Source organism: Bufo gargarizans, chromosome 7, assembly GCF_014858855.1.
Source record: "Bufo gargarizans isolate SCDJY-AF-19 chromosome 7, ASM1485885v1, whole genome shotgun sequence".
Classification (NCBI taxonomy): domain Eukaryota; kingdom Metazoa; phylum Chordata; class Amphibia; order Anura; family Bufonidae; genus Bufo; species Bufo gargarizans.
In genome coordinates, this window is record NC_058086.1 from 29512538 (window position 1) to 29532538 (window position 20001).

Consider the following 20001-nt stretch of genomic DNA (forward strand, 5'->3'; position numbering starts at 1 on the left):
ATTAGAGATGAGCGAAGTGTTGGAAAATTTGATTCAGCTGAATCGCCGAATAAAATAAAAAAATTGTTTTGTGACAAATTACTTCAGCACAAGGCACATTTTTTTGTAAGTAGCGGGTGCGGAGAGCTGTGATTGCGCTGCCCCTCATCATTGTATCCCTCAGATGCCACGTTCATACATGATTGCAGCATCTGAGTGTAAAAACATTGTAAAATTAACATTAAAAAAATGAAATCTAACTTACCACCTCCATTTTCTCATGACGGGTCGGCGGCCACCATCTTGCTTGAAGATCTGGAGCGAAATCTCGCTCGATGCAAGATTACGTCATCACGCCGTCCGGCGTGGTGACGTCATACCTCACCATGCACAGGATTTCGGCCGAGATCTTCAATCAAGATGGCAGCTGGGGGCCCGTCGCGAGCAAATGGATGAGGTAAGTATGAATGTATTTGTTTTTTTACACTATTTCAGGTTAAATCGAGTCGCTAACACAAAGCATGAGGAAATTCGGCTTCAAGGCAAATCGAATTTATCCTGAAATTCGGATCGAATTCCATTTTGTGGGATTCGATTCGCTCATCTCTAGTGGTAACGTCATACCTCACCATGCATGGGATTTCATGCGGGTGAGGTAAGCATGATTTAATTATTTTTTACCGCCATTCAGGGTAAATCTATTTGTTACCACAAAGCACGAGGACTTTGATTTGCTCAACACATTATAATAATAGGGTAGAGGGGGGTGTTTTTTTTTACACTAGTGCCTATTGATTTTATCTGTCATGTATTTCTTTCTATCTTTTCTCAGCATAACGCAACTTTCTGAATACAAAGATTCCATAATTATTCCACAATCCCCATTTTTCTCCTTTTGTAATCAGTCATGTTGAAACCCTTGATAACTTATTATTTTTTATGAGTTTTCTAGAAAAAAAGTCAACATCTAGTTTTAATGAGTAAATTTAATTGCAATACTTTTAGAGGAGGAATAATTAAGCTGGGGTTTTGATTTAGTGTGTTCTGCAGTAAAGTGTTTTTCCATATTCTACCATAATCGCTCACTTTCTACAGTTCAATCCATTTTCTCACTTCATTGACTTCCCAAATAATGTTACCTCCTTCCAGTGCTTTGCCTAGACATCCGCTACAGCCTATTTCTAAACTTTTTGCCTATATGAGCAAAAAAACAAAAAGTTCAGCAAATTTGTGTATTTTGCTTTTAATCTTCTAATCGTAAACTTAGGAGCAAATTATAATGGCTTATTGGCTGCCACTAGGAAAGATTCAAGCTGGATCCAAGGAATCATCCAGAAGACCAAAAAGGGGTCAGGAAAGGCCTGAAGTTGACCCCTGAAGAACATCATCTAAGTATCATGTATATTCGTAATTGGTACAAACTTAGGTGCTACAAAGAGTTGCTCTCTTGAAATGTCCAATTTAGTAACTACTTGCATTCCCCATGCAATAACATTTCTAGAGCTTGTTTCCATATGCTTCCATGTTGTATTGTCCCTCTGTAATAAACGTACCTGTCCGGGCTCCAGTGGTGTGATCCTCAGCCTCAGCCTCACCACGCTGGGAGAGACACGCTGCTGAGCCATGCCCCCTGGTGACGCGACCGCATCCTTAGTAACAGGATGCAATGCTTTGTTTCTCCCTGCAGCGGGCTCATGCTGGGGGAGATTAGCAGTGGGCTGATTGCTCAGCTGCTCTATTACTGTGCACTAGTGTTTCTGACTAATGGAGCGCCGAGTTAATCGACCTATCAGGCTCTGATCCAGGGACTTGGTGCTCTTCCTGGCCACACACTCTTGCCAGTGATAGTTTTGTTGGCTCTAGCTGGTTCCCTTGTTCATGGTTCCTGTACTTCTATTTATTCCCTGTATTCCTGATGCCGGCTTGTTTTCTGACAATTCTCTGTCATACGTTTTGGTACTGTGTAGCCTATCTGGTTCTGACCTATTTTTTACTACTCTGCTTTTGTGTTGTCCGTGTTGTGTGTCTTATTTCTCCTGCACCTATACAAGTGTAGGGACTGTCGTCCAGTTGCGGTTCTGCCTTTAGGGCTTATCGTACACTGCAAGTAGGTAGGGAAACCTGGCTGAGTTTTTGTTTCATCGACTCACTGTCCTCGTCTATCCCTACCTACAGTCCTTACACCCTCTATAATTCCAACTAGAAGTTTATGAATGAATTACCAACTGGGTGTTACCAGTTGAGGGGGGGGGGATGTCAGCAAGATCTGCCACTGGTAGCATGGATTGGATAGGGGTAAACTGTGCAGGGACACAGACCCAACTGAAAACACCCAGGTGGGGATTTATTCATAAACTTCTAGCAGAGATAATATCAATAACATTGATATTATTTACTAATACAGATATATTAGGAGAGGCGACAGCTCCTTTTTTAAGCCAAAAATGCAGGACACAGTGAAACAAAAAATAAACTGGGTAGCAGGGAGCCAAGCAGTAGCACTATGTAACCCAATTACCGTGAAAAGCAACAAAGCGCTGTTCACTTGAATTTCAATTTTGAACATATGATGAGTCCGCAGGAAGTCCACTAGACGTTGGGCTCACCTCTAGAGCAAGAATGATTGGGGAAGTGATATTCAATGAGATATATGCAATTTCACCATATTTCTTACTAAACCAAAAACAATGTTTTTGCTAACTATGCCTTCAGCCACATTATGCTACGGTAGAAACAGTCAGAAGATGTGTGTATGGCTCCCTCATTGACTTGAACTCATGATAAGCGTTCGCCGTAGCCAGCTCCTGCCTATGTTTCCTGCTGTTTAATGAGCAGGATCAATATTACAGAACATTTTATATTTCTTTCATTACTGTAAACCTTCTCATAAAAACAGAAGAAATCGCCGCTGTGCAGTTAACAAGACACAGGTGCTGCCGATTAACTGATCAGCGGGCCGCCGCTTGTCCTGCAGGTAACATCCCTTATTCTACAGGAATAGGCAACCACGTGTAGGCTTGACCAAGACCTTGAAGCAGCAGGGGATGTTCATATTTGTACACATATTAAGATGCAGTGTACTAATGTACCTGTGTAGTGATTGGCAGTCTAATCAGTGCAAGTGTTAACTATTACTTCCAGTGTTATTTTTGGATAACAGTATTAGTTTAGGACCCCACAGGTCAGCTTGACGGTTAATTATGCAGGAAGCAATGTCTATCATTTTGCACAGTGCAATGTAAATGCATGCTATATTGAGTGTGTATATGGGCAGAATTTGGGCTCAGGGGTTAGCAGTGTTGCATATGCCACTTGGGCCCTAAGTTACACAAGTTTATTTCCTCTTTTCAATTGGGTTATCCTGCCAGTTTACGAGTATACACAATGCAGCCTGGCATGGTAACGGAGTACTGATTACCGCAAATTGCTGGGCTACACCTTTACTTACTAAGAATGCTAAACTGTTTAGAGCATAAAAATATGTCTTGTGAGCCTTTCTAATCAGGAGTAGTGTGAATATGAAGTTTTATTCTGCCAGATCTTGCTCCTCTAAGTGCACTGTAAAGTGTTCTCTGCGCTGAGCTGCTTCAGAGCCCCTCCCCTCTATCCTGAGTTACAGCTGTAGCATCCAACCAAGAGATCACAACAGCTTTCACTCAGAGCAGGGTGGGGGTGTGAAGCAGCCCAATGCAGATAGCACTTTACAATAAAGCTCTGCCTCCAATGTACAAGTAGGAGCAGAATCAAGCAGAATAAAAGTTCATATTCTCACTACTCCTGATAAAAAAGTTTCCACAAATGGTATGTTTATACTACTCTCCCCAGCACTTACCTAGTGCTGTCAGTAGTTTAGTATGGTCAAAACTGCTAACAGACTCCCTAAGTTGCAACAGTTGTACAGGGGAAGCCAGACAATTAGAAGTAATCCACACATGGGTATTGCAAACAGGTTGCACCATGTACTGGCACTCTAAGACAGAGACAATTAGGTTAAGGCCTCATGCACATGACTGTTGTGTGTTTTTTTTTTTCGGTCCGCAAACTGCGGATCCGCAAAACACGGATGGCGTCCGTGTGCGTTCTGCAATTTGTGGAACGGCACAGACAGCCTTTAATATAACTGCCTATTCTTGTCCGACAAGAATAGGACAGGTTATATTTTTTTGTGGATCACGGAATGGAGCAACGGATGCGGACAGCATACGGAGTGCTGTCCGCATCTTTTGCGGCCCCTTTAAAGTGAATGGGTCCGCATCCAAGCCGCCCAAACGTCCGTGTGCATGAGGCCTAACATAGTAACATAGTATATAAGGCCGAAAAAAGACATTTGTCCATCCAGTTCGGCCTGTTATCATGCAAGTTGATCACCTCCACATTTTTATATCACATTGTGGTAAAATGTAGTGCTTAGGGTTAAAGCAAAAATTATGCAGGCTCTAAGAGCTCTGCTCCTTTTTCTGACAGGTTTCTGCTCTTTTCCTCCCTTCATTTAGTGCTAGAGATTGTAGACTGATGAAGGTTGTTGACAGCAAATATGTTGAGAAGTGGTGACAAAACCCAAGGAGGGCAGCTCATGCGGGCCATAGGGAAGAAAGCACATATACAGCTATTTGCAGGGGAAAGGCATCAGTATCCTAGGCACACAGATCCAGCATGTATTACTGGGAGGGACACGTCCATTGGGAAAAAAACTTGATACTAGAGGGAGGTTGTAAATTGAGTATTAGGGGGTCTCAAAATGAATGACATGATGGGCATGAAGACTGCAGACTGAAACTGCAACTTTTTTTCACTCAAGGTAACAATTGACATATGTAAAAATATTTTCTCTGTTTATGGTCCATAGCCTTTAAGTTTAAATTTTTTGAAAAATTATGAAAAATCTTTCTTGATTTGAACCAAATGCAAACGTGGTGTGACTTTTTAACTTTGTTCTCTTGCCAATGGCAACACATACATGACTCTGCTGAACCAAGCATGCTCAGGATTCAGGGGTCAGGAGAAGTAGCTGAACAAGCATTTGTCTGCTAGCTATTGAAGGTGTATGGCCGCCTTTAGATTTTGAGTCTCACTGGTGTGAGGACTGACATAAATGATTACGTTATAATTGGAGCTGATAAGAAAATAAAGGCTGAATGCCTATGTCCACATTTATTGGCGGCAAACACCCCATAATAGAAGGTTCATCCATTGACAAAATGCAGACAAGATGGACTGTCCCTGATTTGATCACTTCTAAACTAATAATTTTGAACTTGCTATAAATTAAAGCAAACAAATAATGATCAGCCGGCACTCCGTACTGAATGGCGTGGTGCTCGCGTCCGAGATAGCGATCCCAGGATAATAGCAAGAAAAGACCGGCACTCACTGTTTCTTGAAGAAAGAAAATCTTTATTGTCACATTAGATCGTGACGCATTTCGACTCTCGTCTGGAGCCTTTCTCAAACATGAAGGATATAATACAAGCATTGGTGAACACACGGCATTTAAATAACCCGCCTAGGCGGAAGTGACATCACATTACCATAGTTACAGAAATCAACATAGGACAGCTGTCCAATTACACTGCAAGCTGATAGAGTTAAATGAAACAAACAGGGAAAAAAGAATGCTTGTATTATATCCTTCATGTTTGAGAAAGGCTCCAGACGAGAGTCGAAACGCGTCACGATCTAATGTGACAATAAAGATTTTCTTTCTTCAAGAAACAGTGAGTGCCGGTCTTTTCTTGCTATAAATTAAAGCGTCACAGTAAAGTTTCACACAATTTCATATTATTTAAAAGAGAAATTGGTGTAACTGGCAATTTTCTAAATAACTTTATTTTAAAAATATGACTGCATCCACCTGAAAAAAAGCTGAAAAGTCATGGCCACTAGGGATCTCACTTCCACCTAATTTGTATTTCACTGCCTGTTGTCGGGCAAGATCTGTGCCTAGAGAATATGGCTCACGGTAAGTGGGGGGGGTCAGAGCTAGCTGATAGTCTAAGCCTGATAAAAAAAATAATGCTTCTACACATGGCAGCCATTGAATGGCTGCCATGATAAATCTGTGGCAATGTAATAATCTTCCAGAAATGGTGCTCTCACATTCTCAACGTCTACCTTAAAAGACCAGAGATGCAAAGCACTCGTTGCAAACTGCTAGAGTTTGAAATGTAATTAACTTTTCCCAGCCTCCCACATGCACTTAAAGGAAAGGGCAGATAAGTTTGAATGTCCTGTCCTGACTTTTGGACTCCACGGTAAAAAAAAAATGTGCAGAATTCTTGTTTCTTCCATGAACATTTTATGGCTGATCCAAAAAGCAATTACCGGACTAAATTTAGCCTGATGTGAAAACACAGCAGAGAAAGTCAGTTGTGAGCAAATCTGATGATGCATACAGTCTTAATGCTTTTTCACAGCATGCTGAACACCTGCTCTGCAGATGTTCCCCTATTAAAGCAAAGTCCATTTAAAGGTGCTTCCCTTCTGACTCTGAAGAGAAATGCATTTTCACGTTGAAAAAAACCTCCAAACTTTTGTTCCTAAGTCACTAAGGCCTCATGCGTACAATGGACTCCTACGGTTCTGTACCACTCTAAGTGTCGCCATATAGCGCCTCTAAGGGCTCCGCATTACTGAAGCAATTATTTTAGAAGATGATTTTTTCCCTAATATGACATCCAGTGGAATGCGACATGTTCTCTTTCCTGTATAAAAACCTTTGTATGTCCCCATGCCTCCATGTAAAATTCAAAGCATACTGTATCAAGTTAGGGCACCATAGATGTTGTGTATAGGTGCCATATTCAGGCTCCATACAGTACAACTGTATATGCATATGTATATATACAGTATATTATATATAATATATAAAATAGAATAATACAATAAACATTAAATACTGTACTAAAGAAAATGTAAAAAGTGGTGCAAAATTTTCCTCCAAGTGCATAATTGTTATAATTGTCAACTGTCCCGAATTTGCAAGGACTGTCCCTAATTTTCAGAGACAGTCCCATCACATTTGGGCTGTCTGGGGTCCAAAATGGGTGGGACTAGTGTAAACCTCATCCATAAGCGGACGGTCTCAGTGGCTTAGCTGTCCCACATATAGTATGCAAGAGTGAGCCTAGCCTATAACGGCAGAAAATGTCAGGGCAACACTCCTTGCTTCAAGTAGTTCAGGTGCCAGCGTTTTCCCCCTTGGTCCTGGGGTCCAAACAATATTCAAATAATAAATGTAACTCAGCACTCCTTGGGTAAAAAGTGAAAAATATGATATTTATTCAACACATGTAGATACAGTCAAAGTTTCAGCTCTCTCACAGAGCCATTATCAAGCCTGATAATGGCTCTGTGAGAGAGCTGAAACGTTGCCTGTATCTACATGTGTTGAATAAATATCACATTTTTCACTTTTTACCCAAGGAGTGCTGCGTTACATTTATTTGGATTATATATACATATATATATATATATATATATATATACAGTACAGACCAAAAGTTTGGACACACCTTCTCATTCAAAGAGTTTTCATTATTTTCATGACTATGAAAATTACAGATTCACACCGAAGGCATCAAAACTATGAATTAACACATGTGGAATTATATACATAACAACAAAGTGTGAAACAACTGAAAATATGTCATATTCTAGGTTCTTCAAAGTAGCCACCTTTTGCTTTGATTACTGCTTTGCACACTCTTGGCATTCTCTTGATGAGCTTCAAGAGGTAGTCACCTGAAATGGTTTTCACTTCACAGGTGTGCCCTGTCAGGTTTAATAAGTGGGATTTCTTGCCTTATAAATGGGGTTGGGACCATCAGTTGTGTTGTGGAGAAGTCAGGTGGATACACAGCTGATAGTCCTACTGAATAGACTGTTAGAATTTGTATTATGGCATGAAAAAACTTTAAGAAATGAAGGTCAGTCAGTCCGAAAAATTGGGAAAACTTTGAAAGTGTCCCCAAGTGCAGTCACAAAAACCATCAATCGCTGCAAAGAAACTGTCTCACATGCGGACCGCCCCAGGAAAGGAAGACCAAGAGTCACCTCTGCTGCGGAGGATAAGTTCATCCAAGTCACCAGCCTCAGAAATCGCAGGTTAACAGCAGCTTAGATTAGAGACCAGGTCAATGCCACACAGAGTTCTAGCAGCAGACACATCTCTAGAACAACTGTTAAGAGGAGACTGTGTGAATCAGGCCTTCATGGTAGAATATCTGCTAGGAAACCACTGCTAAGGACAGGCAACAAGCAGAAGAGACTTGTTTGGGCTAAAGAACACAAGGAATGGACATTAGACCAGTGGAAATCTGTCCTTTGGTCTGATGAGTCCAAATTTGAGATCTTTGGTTCCAACCACCGTGTCTTTGTGCGACGCAGAAAAGGTGAACGGATGGACTCTACATGCCTGGTTCCCACCGTGAAGCATGGAGGAGGAGGTGTGATGGTGTGGGGGTGCTTTGCTGGTGACAATGTTGGGGATTTATTCAAAATTGAAGGCATACTGAACCAGCATGGCTACCACAGCATCTTGCAGCGGCATGCTATTCCATCCGGTTTGCGTTTAGTTGGACCATCATTTATTTTTCAACAGGACAATGACCCCAAACACACCTCCGGGCTGTGTAAGGGCTATTTGACCATGAAGGAGAGTGATGGGGTGCTGCGCCAGATGACCTGGCCTCCACAGTCACCGGACCTGAACCCAATCGAGATGGTTTGGGGTGAGCTGGACCGCAGAGTGAAGGCAAAAGGGCCAACAAGTGCTAAGCATCTCTGGAAACTCCTTCAAGACTGTTGGAAGACCATTTCAGGTGACTACCTCTGGAAGCTCATCAAGAGAATGCCAAGAGTGTGCAAAGCAGTAATCAAAGCAAAAGGTGGCTACTTTGAAGAACCTAGAATATGACATATTTTCAGTTGTTTCACACTTTTTTGTTATGTATATAATTCCACATGTGTTAATTCATAGTTTTGATGCCTTCAGTGTGAATCTACAATTTTCATAGTCATGAAAATAAAGAAAACTCTTTGAATGAGAAGGTGTGTCCAAACCCTATGTATGTACTGTATATATATATATATATATATATATATATATATGTAAAACAATATGGCTGAAAGTTGGTAAGATACTACAAATGAAAATGATAAAAAAAAGTTTAAAGGGCATCTGTCAGCAGTTTTTTACCTATGACACTGGCTGACCTGTTGCATGTGCGTTTGGCTGCTGAAGGCATCCGTGTTGGTCCCATGTTCATATGTGTCCACATTGCTGAGAAAAATTATGTTTTTATATATGCAAATGAGCCTCTAGGAGCAATGGGGGCGTTGCCATTACTCCTAGAGGCTCTGTTCTCTCTGCAATGGTTGTGCCATCTCCACTTTCATTGACAGGACCAGCTGTGATCATGTTTTCACTGCCTGGCTCTGTCAATCAAAGTGCAGAGGGCGCGGCAGTTGCAGAGAGAGCAGATCCTCTAGGCATAATGGTAACGCCCCCATTGCTCCTAGAGGCTCATTTGCATATATGAAGACATCATTTTTGCCAAGCGCACATGTAACAGGTCAGCCAGTGTCATAGGTACAAATCTACTGACAGATGCCCTTTAAAAAATATAATTACCATTTTGGTGTCTCTTTTACTGACACTAAGCTGTGCTTCTGTAATCTGTATTCTGGATAAATCATTCTTCCGTCTCTAAAATATATTCTTTCATCTCAAAACTTGAACGTTGAGTTGTCTCACTCTCTACATCAAGGCACTGTAAACGTGAGCTATCTTGGTCAGACAGTGCACTATGTGTACACCGTTATATTTTCAGTGGCTGCTATTCAATAATCCATGATGACCGCTGTATGATCAGAGCCGATCGCACAGAATATTTTGGATTATTTATGACGACTTCTGTAAGAAATAGAGCGATGATGCTGATAGCAGCGGAGCAGATATTTACCGATTTCTTGAGCTTGCTGCTTGTCGGAAAGCTGGAATCCCATCATTTTGCAATATTTTATATCCTTCGATAAACAAGCATTTTGAGTATGGTTTTCTGTACTGTGGTACATTTTGTCAGTAGGATCTTACCTCATGACTAGAGATGAGCGAATCGAATCCCACAAAGTGGAATTTGATCCAAATTTCAGGATAAATTCGATTTGCCTAGAAGCCGAATTTCCTCGTGCTTCGTGTCAGTGAAGCGATTTAACCTAAAATAGTATAATAAACAAAAAAGTTCATACCGCCTCCATTTGCTCGCGACGGGGTGCCAGCGTCCATCTTCCTTGAAGATCTCAGCAGTGTGGCGCGAGATTACATCATCAATCCAGCCGGCGTGATGACGTAATCTTGCGCCGCACAAGATTTTTCGCCGAGATCTTCAACCAAAATAGAGGCGGCCGGCCCGTCACAAGCAAATGGAGGCGGTAAGTTTGATTTAATTATTTTTATTGTTAATTTTACACTCATGTATGAACGCGACATCTGAGGGGTACAATGACGGGAGCGGCACTATCGCAGCTCCCTGTCATTGCACCCGCTCGTCAAGAAGCACATTTTGTTGTGAAATACAGCGAATCAGGTCCATCGAACGTTTAAGAAATTCGCTCATCTCTACTCATGACCCCTGTCTGTGCCAGAAGAGTGGACCAGAGAGCAGCAAACACAGCAGTGAAGTGAAGGAGCCAGAACCCAGCAGCGGGAGCAGATAAGTATTCTCCCCTCTGCTAGTTAAAAGGGTGGAGAACCCTCGAAAGAGTAACAACACTCTAGAAAACTTTTGATATGTTATAGCAACATATCAAAGCTTTTAACTAATGGGGTCCCAACTGCTGAGACCCCACACCGATGACTAAAATGAGGAGTTATGCGTGCCCAACTGGGTGCTGTCTCTCTTCTTTACTGGAGATGGAAATTAAATTAGGCTCATAGGGGGAGATTTTTCAAGACTGGTGCTTTCTGCGCTGTTCTTGAAATCCCCTGCACTCACAGGATGAGGATTTATCATAAAGTGCAGGCCTCATCATAAATTAGTGGCTTCCTCAGGCAGCTCAGAGCCGCCGTATATTTCTGGCTTCATTTAACACCAGAAAACTGGTGTAAATGAAGATAAATCTGTCTCTGTTGTTGACCACGCCATTTTCCTGCCCTTGCCCCTTTTGGAAAAGTGCAGAGGGCGGCGTAAAAAGAAGCAGTTGTGACTTTTAGTTTTTTCAAAAAGTTGCATTTAAAAAGTTACAAACGCACAGACTTTCTAAAGCCACTTTTCTAACGCAAGGGAGATGATGAAGCTTCCCCATAGGCTTTGTAGGCCAACTTCTTCATTATTTTTTCATTACTCAGCTGGGTGCGTCTTACTCCTCATTGTAGCTATTGGTGGGGTTCCCAGCACTCAGATCCCCACCAATCAAAATCTTTGATATGTCGCTATGACACATCAAAAGTTTTTCTAAAGGTTGTTACTTTTTAACAGTTTTTCTGTAAATAGACATCTTTTTTGTAAACATTTTTTCATGATAGTTAGCATTTGTGCTGTAATGCCAGTCCACTGTAAAATGTAGTTGTACGCCTTAGTGATTTCCATGTTTGCTATACCTTTTGCAGAACACTACATATTATTTTTGTTCTGACTGCATATTCATTTTACTGTTTTGCTGTAACATAATCTATAATTTTCACACAAAGTAATACCACAAAAACAAATGTTCGGCTGACAGCGCTGACTTCTACCTTGATCTCTGCTCTATGTTACTGTAATTTGTGAACATTAATCTAAAAAAAAAAAAGGCAAAAACAAAACTCAAATTGTCAAGTATGATAACACACCTATGACTTGGATGGAGTGAAGCAAATCACAAATAAAACCTGTCCTTCCTTACCATATCTCGAAATATGTGTGGTGGGATGACCAGCCAGTGGCTGTGATATGCATTGCAGACCTTTAAAGGTTTTGACCCATATTTTTTTTTTATCATTCTTTTGCCAGAGCTGGGCTTTATTTTTCCGTGATGACTCGCAGTTTTCATTGTTACCATACTGGGGTACATAGCACATTGTGATCTTTTTTTTTTTTTTTTGTGGCAAATTAAATATAAACAGAAATTCTGGCATTGATTTTAAATGTATTTAGAATATGTGGAATTGTGGATGTATTTTATTTTTTTTTCATTTTTTTGCCTTTAAAAGGAAAAAAGGTGGACTTTTTAACTTGGGGATAAAAAAATAAAATAAAACTCAATTTAATTAATTTTTTATTTATACTACTTATTAATGTTCTTTGACATGCTGTCAGTAGAAAACTGACAGTCATTTTATTGGGACGTGCTTCTGACATGGCCTAATAGGCATACACAGAAGGTATACCTGGGGGCTCTATCATTAGACTTTTGGCTGCCAGGTAAAGGCATTGGCAACACTGACTTCATTTGTAGGGAGCCTATGGTTGACAGAGGAAGCCTTTCCTTCTGAAAACACTTAGATGCCGCGGTTACTATTGACCATGGCATTTAAGGGATTAAATGGATTCTCCAATCCTGGCTGTCAGAGCAGGTATCCAGTTTTCATTAGACAGTTGGACAACACAGCTCCACCCCCTGCACAACATAAAAATACATATGTTCAGGTTTAAAGCTTGCTAGTAACTGCCATAAAAACAAGCATAGGCATTCATTAAAGGGATTGTCCAAGTTATTATTATTGATGACCTATCCTCAGGATAGGTCATCAATATTAGATCGGTGGGATTCTGACACCTGGCACCCCCGCCAATCAGCTGGTTTAAGAGAAGGCGCATGCCGTGCCAGCACAGTCTTCCCTTCACTGTTTACCTACTCATGGCACAACCGCAGTAGTGAGAAGGTGTAACTATAAGAAGCTGTCCCATTCACTTTTGTGGCATGGCGCATTCCTGTACACTTGAATAGGTGCGAGCCATCCTATTGAAATGAATGGGACAGCTTCTTGTAATTACACCTGCTCATTGCTGCTGTTGTGATGGCGAGTAGGTAAACAATGAAGGGAAGGCTGTGCTGGCACAGAGCGTGTCTTCTCTTCAACCAGCTAATCGGCAGGAGAGCCGGGTATCAGACCCCCGCCGATCTGATATTGATGACCTAACCTGAGCATAGGTCATCCATAAACATAACTTCGGACAACCCCTTTAATAGGTTAATCAAAGTCAAGAAAGGTAGGGGTGGGCACATTTACATGATTCATCAATGGTAAAAAGCATAGCAATTTTTATGAGGCCCAGCATCAAGGAACTCACCCTCATTCAGACATGATTGGAAGAGACCATGAAGGTGGTCATGGAAAATGTAATTCCCATCCATCACTGGTAGACAATTGAATGCATGGAAGACTTAATATGGTCATAGTAGAATAAGTCCCTTGGACTTTTATCATAAATGATGACTCAGTGGAGTCCATGCCTTGAACAGCCTTCCATAATATGGGTTTCACAGAGATTTATGCTTGTTCTTTTTTTAATTTTCTTTCAGAGAGTAATTTTCAACATTGTCAACTTTAGCAAGACAAAAAGCCTGTACAGAGATGGCATGTCTCCAGTTGTGAAGTCTACGAGTCGTCCTAAGTGGTAAGACATTTTTCATTGTCTGTAAGCAGGGTTGTCTGATCAGTTTTCTACCGTCCAACAAACTTGAGATTGCCAAGGCAATGTTGTTACCCTGACCCCCCATGACAGCACTGCCAACCACAGCACTTTAATTGACTCACTCGCCCTCATACAGTAGAGGTGATTGCTGCTCTTCACCTCCACTAACGAACTGTCTTGGGCAAGTTGAGTAATAATATCAAATATGATATTATTAATATCAAAAATGAGACTTGAGTTCTACTCTAAATATTTCCTCACTTTTGGCTTGCTGTAGACATGTTTTACAAAAAAGAAGAACAGTTATTAGGCAGAAATTGAAAAGTTTAGTCCTAGGCTTGCAGGAAACTGACAGCCTGTCCTTCTCGTGCAAAGCCGAATGAGCACAAGTTTGCTGTACTGTCATGGTTGGCAATAAAGATTTTGATTGATTAAACTGAGTTGGGTTGGGTGGGTTACTCCATCCTGTTTCTCTTGTAATCAGACCTAGAAAACCAAGACAATTTGATAGGCATAAGGATAATTTTAGCAAACTCTTCCCAAGTAGAAGCAGCTGACCTATTACATGGTAAAGTTTGCAAATACGCCAGGTGGGGATAGCAAACGCCATAACTCTTCACTATTCAGCAAGCCCATGATCACGTTGGGGACATTAGTGCTATGGAACGAGATAATGTGTTATGAGTAACTACTGACCACTCGTCACCTGAGGTATTTTACTAGAGTCATATGAACGACCCTAATTAGTATTTATAGAGTATGGATCTTCCCTGTGGACCAGTATCTGCAGCTGTTAAAGAGACTTTATGTGGGTGAATTGTAAGGTCCGTGAAATGCTAAATAAGGCAGGGTAGCAATTTCTGTTCATGCTTTCTTATAAAGACCACTTGACCTGGATATATTAAGAAATACTACTGGAGCAAACTGTGATAATACAGTATTTTTATAGTGCTGCATGGTACTCTCTTGAGTTCTTGGATATATTAAGCAATGGATGTAGTCTTTATATTTCAAATTTTATTTTAATTTTTTGTGTGATGTCACAATTTTTGAGACTTATACATAGTTATTTGGGGTAGATAGAAGCCAGGGTTTGGAAATAAAAAACAATTGTAACAGTAAACCGTAAGACTTCCCCCAAAAGATATCCAATTTCTATGGCTAACCTTAAAGAGGACCTATCACCTTTCTTGCATTCCCCATACAATAGCAATTCTGGAGCTTCCATTCATATGACTATTGATTGCGTCATTGTTCTAATATTCATTCTAGAAGAGTCTGCAATAAAAGTTGTACTGGGTGTTACCAGCCTGAGGGGTGTCCCTACACAGTCTGACACTGTCCAATCAGTCTTGGCAGTGTCAAGGACAACCCGCCCCTGCCCGGAACTGGTAACACCCAGCTGCATCTTTATTGCAGACTGCTAATAATTCATACAAAACATCTGGCAGGAATAATAGAGGAATGGTACAACATAGCGTCATAGATGCTCTCAAATTGTAATTACAAGCCCCCTTTTACTAAAACAGACATATCAGAGGATTGGACAGAACCTCTTTAAGAAAGGACAGTCTAGTGTTATGCATATGACTTTATAAAATGGGTACCATGGTCTTATATATATTAACTGGTTAAAACCAATTTTCCTTTCTGGTAGTATAGGGAAGATAAATGTGAATGTTACACTGACTGAGGTTTTTCCATGGATCTGTAAACAGATGCAAATTTAAAGTGGTTATCCAACCCCTATTATGCCTCCCCAAATGCCCACGGCCCCTCACTCCCTGGCATCTGCGTTTATTCTGATGCCCACATGGCCACTGCTGCATCTCCCTGTCACGCGGATAAAACATTGGGTGATGGGGGGCAGTCAATAACAGGACATGAGTGAAACGAGCCTCCCTAGTGTCAAACGTGACGCTAGAGAGGCTTGTTCCCGTCGCAGCCTGCTATTGGCTGCCCCCTCCCTCTGCCGCCGGATATTTTTATCCGTATAATGGGGAGATGCAGCGGCGGTGGTGCCGGCATCATAACCTACGCGGGTGCCGAGGAGTGAGGTAAGTACAATCTGTGTGAGGGGCCCGGGCATTTGGGGAGGCATTATAGGGGTTGGATAACCCCTTTAACTCCCCATTGACTTCTATCAGAAAATTTCCACCCACAGATCACCTGATGGTATGGCATGATTTTATTTCCATAAATTGACACATGGAGGTAAGGAAACCTTCATAGGATAACTGTACTATAGAAAACTAATATATAGCTATAACGCTGTCATGTGCCGAAAGGCTGACAAGAGAGCCCTTGTGTAGCCGTTCAATATGCCTGGGTACCTTATTTGAAATAGTTTGCCCTAGTGATTAATTTTAAAGGAACATTAATAAGAAAGAAAATGCACACAAATCCCAGCAATTTGTCCTTAAATACTTTTTTTTCCCTTTGATACCATTATGTCTCACATTACATTAAATATATGAAGAAATCTTCTCTGTGTATCCCAGGAGATCAGTCATGTCTCACCTGCTCCTCCTCACTGTCCTGTGTCTGGTTGTAACACAGTGGGCTGGAGCAGATGCCCCATCTGCAAAATAGTGTTAAAGGCTATGTATACCTTTGGAGGCAATTTTTGTTTATGATTGCATTTAGCATTTTTTGCCAAAAATAATATTTTCAATTGGCCTTTATTAAAAATATTGAGCCATTCTGTCACAAAGGGCTAACTGTTTTTCTAACTGTGGGACTGGTACTTTCACTTTGTGCCGGTCATCTAATAACCCTTATCTCTAAACTACTAAGAAGTTATAAGCCACATTCTTATCAGTAAGATAACAACTGAGCTATAATTAATGTTTACAAGAGAGGGGCGGGAAAAAAAGAGTGTTAGTCGCTCGACCTTCAAGTAGGGGGTCCTGGAATAACTTAGCAGGGCGCCAAAGGGAAGGCAAAAAAAAAAAAAAAGCTATAAATAAAGAATTAAATAAGAAAAAAATATATTATACAAATATATTTCTTAGTGAAACATAGGTGGGCAGGCTGCCAATGGTCTCAACCTAGCCTTAGAGAACTCAGGGTAGGTAGGTGATAGAGAATGAGGATAGTGGTGCGTAACACACGCTAAAAAAGACCAAAAGAGGAGGCGCCAAATAGGAGATAAAAGCTATGAGGTGGATCATGGAGACCCGTATAATGTAATCTATATAGACTTGTTTCCTTGTATCTCAAAGGATAGAGATATAGAGTAGCAATACTTACACATAAAAAAAATTACATGTTACAATCAAAATAGAATCATATAAAATCAAAGCCAAATATTAATATAAAACCAAAGCCAGATGCTCCTGATGAAGGGAACCCACTATTAGGCCCCAAAACGTGTTGAGCTTCCTCCTCTCCCCCTCCCTGGCATTAGAATAAAAGAAAAACTTAAAGATACATTGTTGAGTGTTTGCTGTCCTTTTCTGACATCTATACAGGCGACCCAGGCGCAGGAGGTGTGGTGTGCGTGTCGTGAGCTTTATCCCACATTACCCTCCTGGGTGAAGTGAGTCACTAACAATTTGGCTTTGGTTTTATATTAATATTTGGCTTTGATTTTATATGATTTTATACGATCTATTTTGACTATGTGTAAGTATTGCTACTCTATATCTCTATCCTTTGAGATACAAGGAAACAAGTATATATATATAAAATTTTACAGGTCTCCATGATCCACCTCATAGCTGTTATTTGATTATCTCCTAGGGAATTTGGCACCTCCTCTTTTGGTCTTTTTTAGTGTGTGTCACGCACCACTATCCTCATATAATGTAAGAGAGCAGAGATGAGGAGTCCGTCTACTCCACAGATGACGGAAAAGACACAGGCAGCTACTAGAGCATCTCAGCTCTGTACAGAAAATAGGATTCCGTATTGTTAATAAAGACCAATTGAAAAAAAAAAATTTTTTAGCTCAAAATAAGTACAATGCAATAATACAAAAAAATTGCCCCAAAGGTGTACATAGCCTTTAAGCCCCACCCATTTGTAAACTCCACCCCTAATTCAGCCAACGGCCAAAGATGTAAGAGCTCAGCAGATTTACCCCTGTGCAGGGCAAAGGCATTTTCAGGAGATCTGGTGATGTCACAGATCCGCCCAGCAGTGAGCCTGGTGACGTCACCAGCACTGCTGAGCAGGCTTTAGCACTACCCTAACCTGTAAAACGGCTAGGGCAGTGCTAAAGCCGGCCCATCAGAGCTGGTGACTTCAATTAACACACTGCTGGGCGGAAGCTTCCACCCAGCAGTGTATTATTGTAAATAAAAGAGCCCTTGCCCTGCGCAATCCAGCGTAGGACAAGGGAGCGCATTGGCATGCTCATGCTCCGATGCCTGGGTGAAAATATGGGTATGTCTGGGTTCAGATCTGAACTCTGACAACCGCTTTATTCAAAGATCTCAAAAGGCGTCTCTCGCTGTGCACTGATCCAAAGGGTACAATTATGAAAATCTGTGACATCTGAACTAGGAATGTTCAAATATTGAAGCAGAAGGCTGTTGGTTTGGTAAAAAGGGAAAAAAAAATTAGATGGATTTAAAATTCCATTTATAATTTAGTACCAATTATTCATTGTTTGACATTATCTTAGAAACAGAGCGAGGAACTAAAACAAATATTTTGTCTGAGCTTGAAATGATCTGATATAATGTTCCGGCACAAAATGAGCACAGCATAAAAATACAGTTTCCTAGTGGAGAATTTAATATAATTTGTGTGATAGGAATATCGGGAGCAGGCGCTAAAGGTCACCTGCGAGAGTACAAACTAAGGGGGACGTTGCACTTATCACTGCATGCAGCGGTGTCTGAGTTGTAGACAGATCAAATGGAGTTGGCTAGAAAAATATATAAACTTTTCTTAGCTTTGCCGTTTCATTCACAGTACGTGCCTTCAACACTAAAAAAATAAAAATAAAATAAGAATACCTAGTATTCCCAGGAACATCTGTAAATCAGGATTTACTTTATTGAGACCCGGTGAGATGCAATCAATAAAGGAAGACCACACACTGGCTATGGGGCCCGTGAGGTTAGGGGGCCCGGCCAGGCTGCATGGCTACACCCCCTTTCTGACCTGAATACACGCTGCAACATTGTACAATGTTGACACGTAAAACTTTTTAACGAATCACAGCGCTCCTCACCACGCTCCCCCATCGCTTAGCAACTATCCAGAAGTTTCCCGAACGCTCCTCGCAGAAGCAGCCAATCACAGAGCCGCACAGCCCGACGGGGAATATTCGGGAGCTTTCGAGTCAGTATGAAGCTCGACCAATTAGCGGCGGTGGCTGTCAGTAATGCCACTGAGCAGAGAGAATTTTCGCGATAGTTCCAGGCGGCGCTGTCAGTCAGAGAACTTCTCAGCCAATCAGCGAGATGAAGGGGCGGGGTGTGTGAGACATCTCCAGAAGAGTCTGAAAATGCCCGGAGACTGACAGGGAACGCCGATTATCAGTGATGAGAGCGTTCTCGGTTGTTCTCATCTCGTCTACTGTGTGTGAGGGGAGGACACCGAGATAAGTGTATGAGGAATGTGCAAGGTTGGGATGACGTGTCTATAGATATAGATATTGCAGTTTTTCCCTAATAGTAACTGGTATAAAATATTGGGAGACATCCCTAGGGGTGATGGGGTCAGACTGGATGAGGACACTATTGGGCGCCGTCATCTCCTACTGATATTGTAAAGATCGGCCTCCAATGTCTGTCCTGAAAAACCTCTTAAAGGGATGGTCCAGCAAATGCCAATTACCTTTAAATCAGCTCACATAGGAGGACCAGAAAAACCCCCATACCTGCCTCACTGACCCCCAGCACTCCTCTTCCTCTGCAGTCCACGCCTGGTCTCTGCTGTTTGCTGCTTCCTGGTCTCTCTCCTCATTCAGGTAATGCCGATATAGCCTTGCTGCAGCGGTGATTCTCCCCCTCCCCCTTAACCAGAGATTGCCTGGGTGCTAGGGATTAGTATTTAATTTCTTTTCGTAGCCCACAACAGGGGCGTAGTTATAGGGGAAGCGGCTTCTTTGGGGCCCAAACTCAGAATGGGCCCATCTAGAAAGAGGACTAAAAGATTATATTGTCAGGGCCCACGCAACAGTATCATACAGTGCCAGTAGCATACAGTACCAGTATATACAGTGACAGTATCATACAGCAACAGTATATACAGTGACATGACAGAGCATATACATTTAGGAAATGGAGAGAGCAGGCTGCCGGACCTCATCTGAGAGAGATCTTGACTACCACTAGAGTGGGGGTTGCATGGAAGTCGGGGGTGGCCAAGAAGTTGCTGGGGGGGGGGTGCCTGTTCAAAAATTTGCTGTGGGGTCCAGTCATTTCTAGTATGCCACTGTGTGGGGCTG

General features: G+C 41.6%; 1 protein-coding gene across 1 annotated transcript in view; it reads left to right on the forward strand.

The window, feature by feature from the left end:
- AGBL4 (AGBL carboxypeptidase 4) overlaps positions 1-20001 on the forward strand; it is a 1564331-nt gene that overhangs the window by 637469 nt on the left and 906861 nt on the right. Inside the window, exon 4 of the mRNA XM_044302361.1 lies at positions 13483-13577. Coding sequence (XP_044158296.1) covers positions 13483-13577 — 95 coding nt within the window. The remainder of the gene's footprint in view (positions 1-13482; positions 13578-20001) is intronic.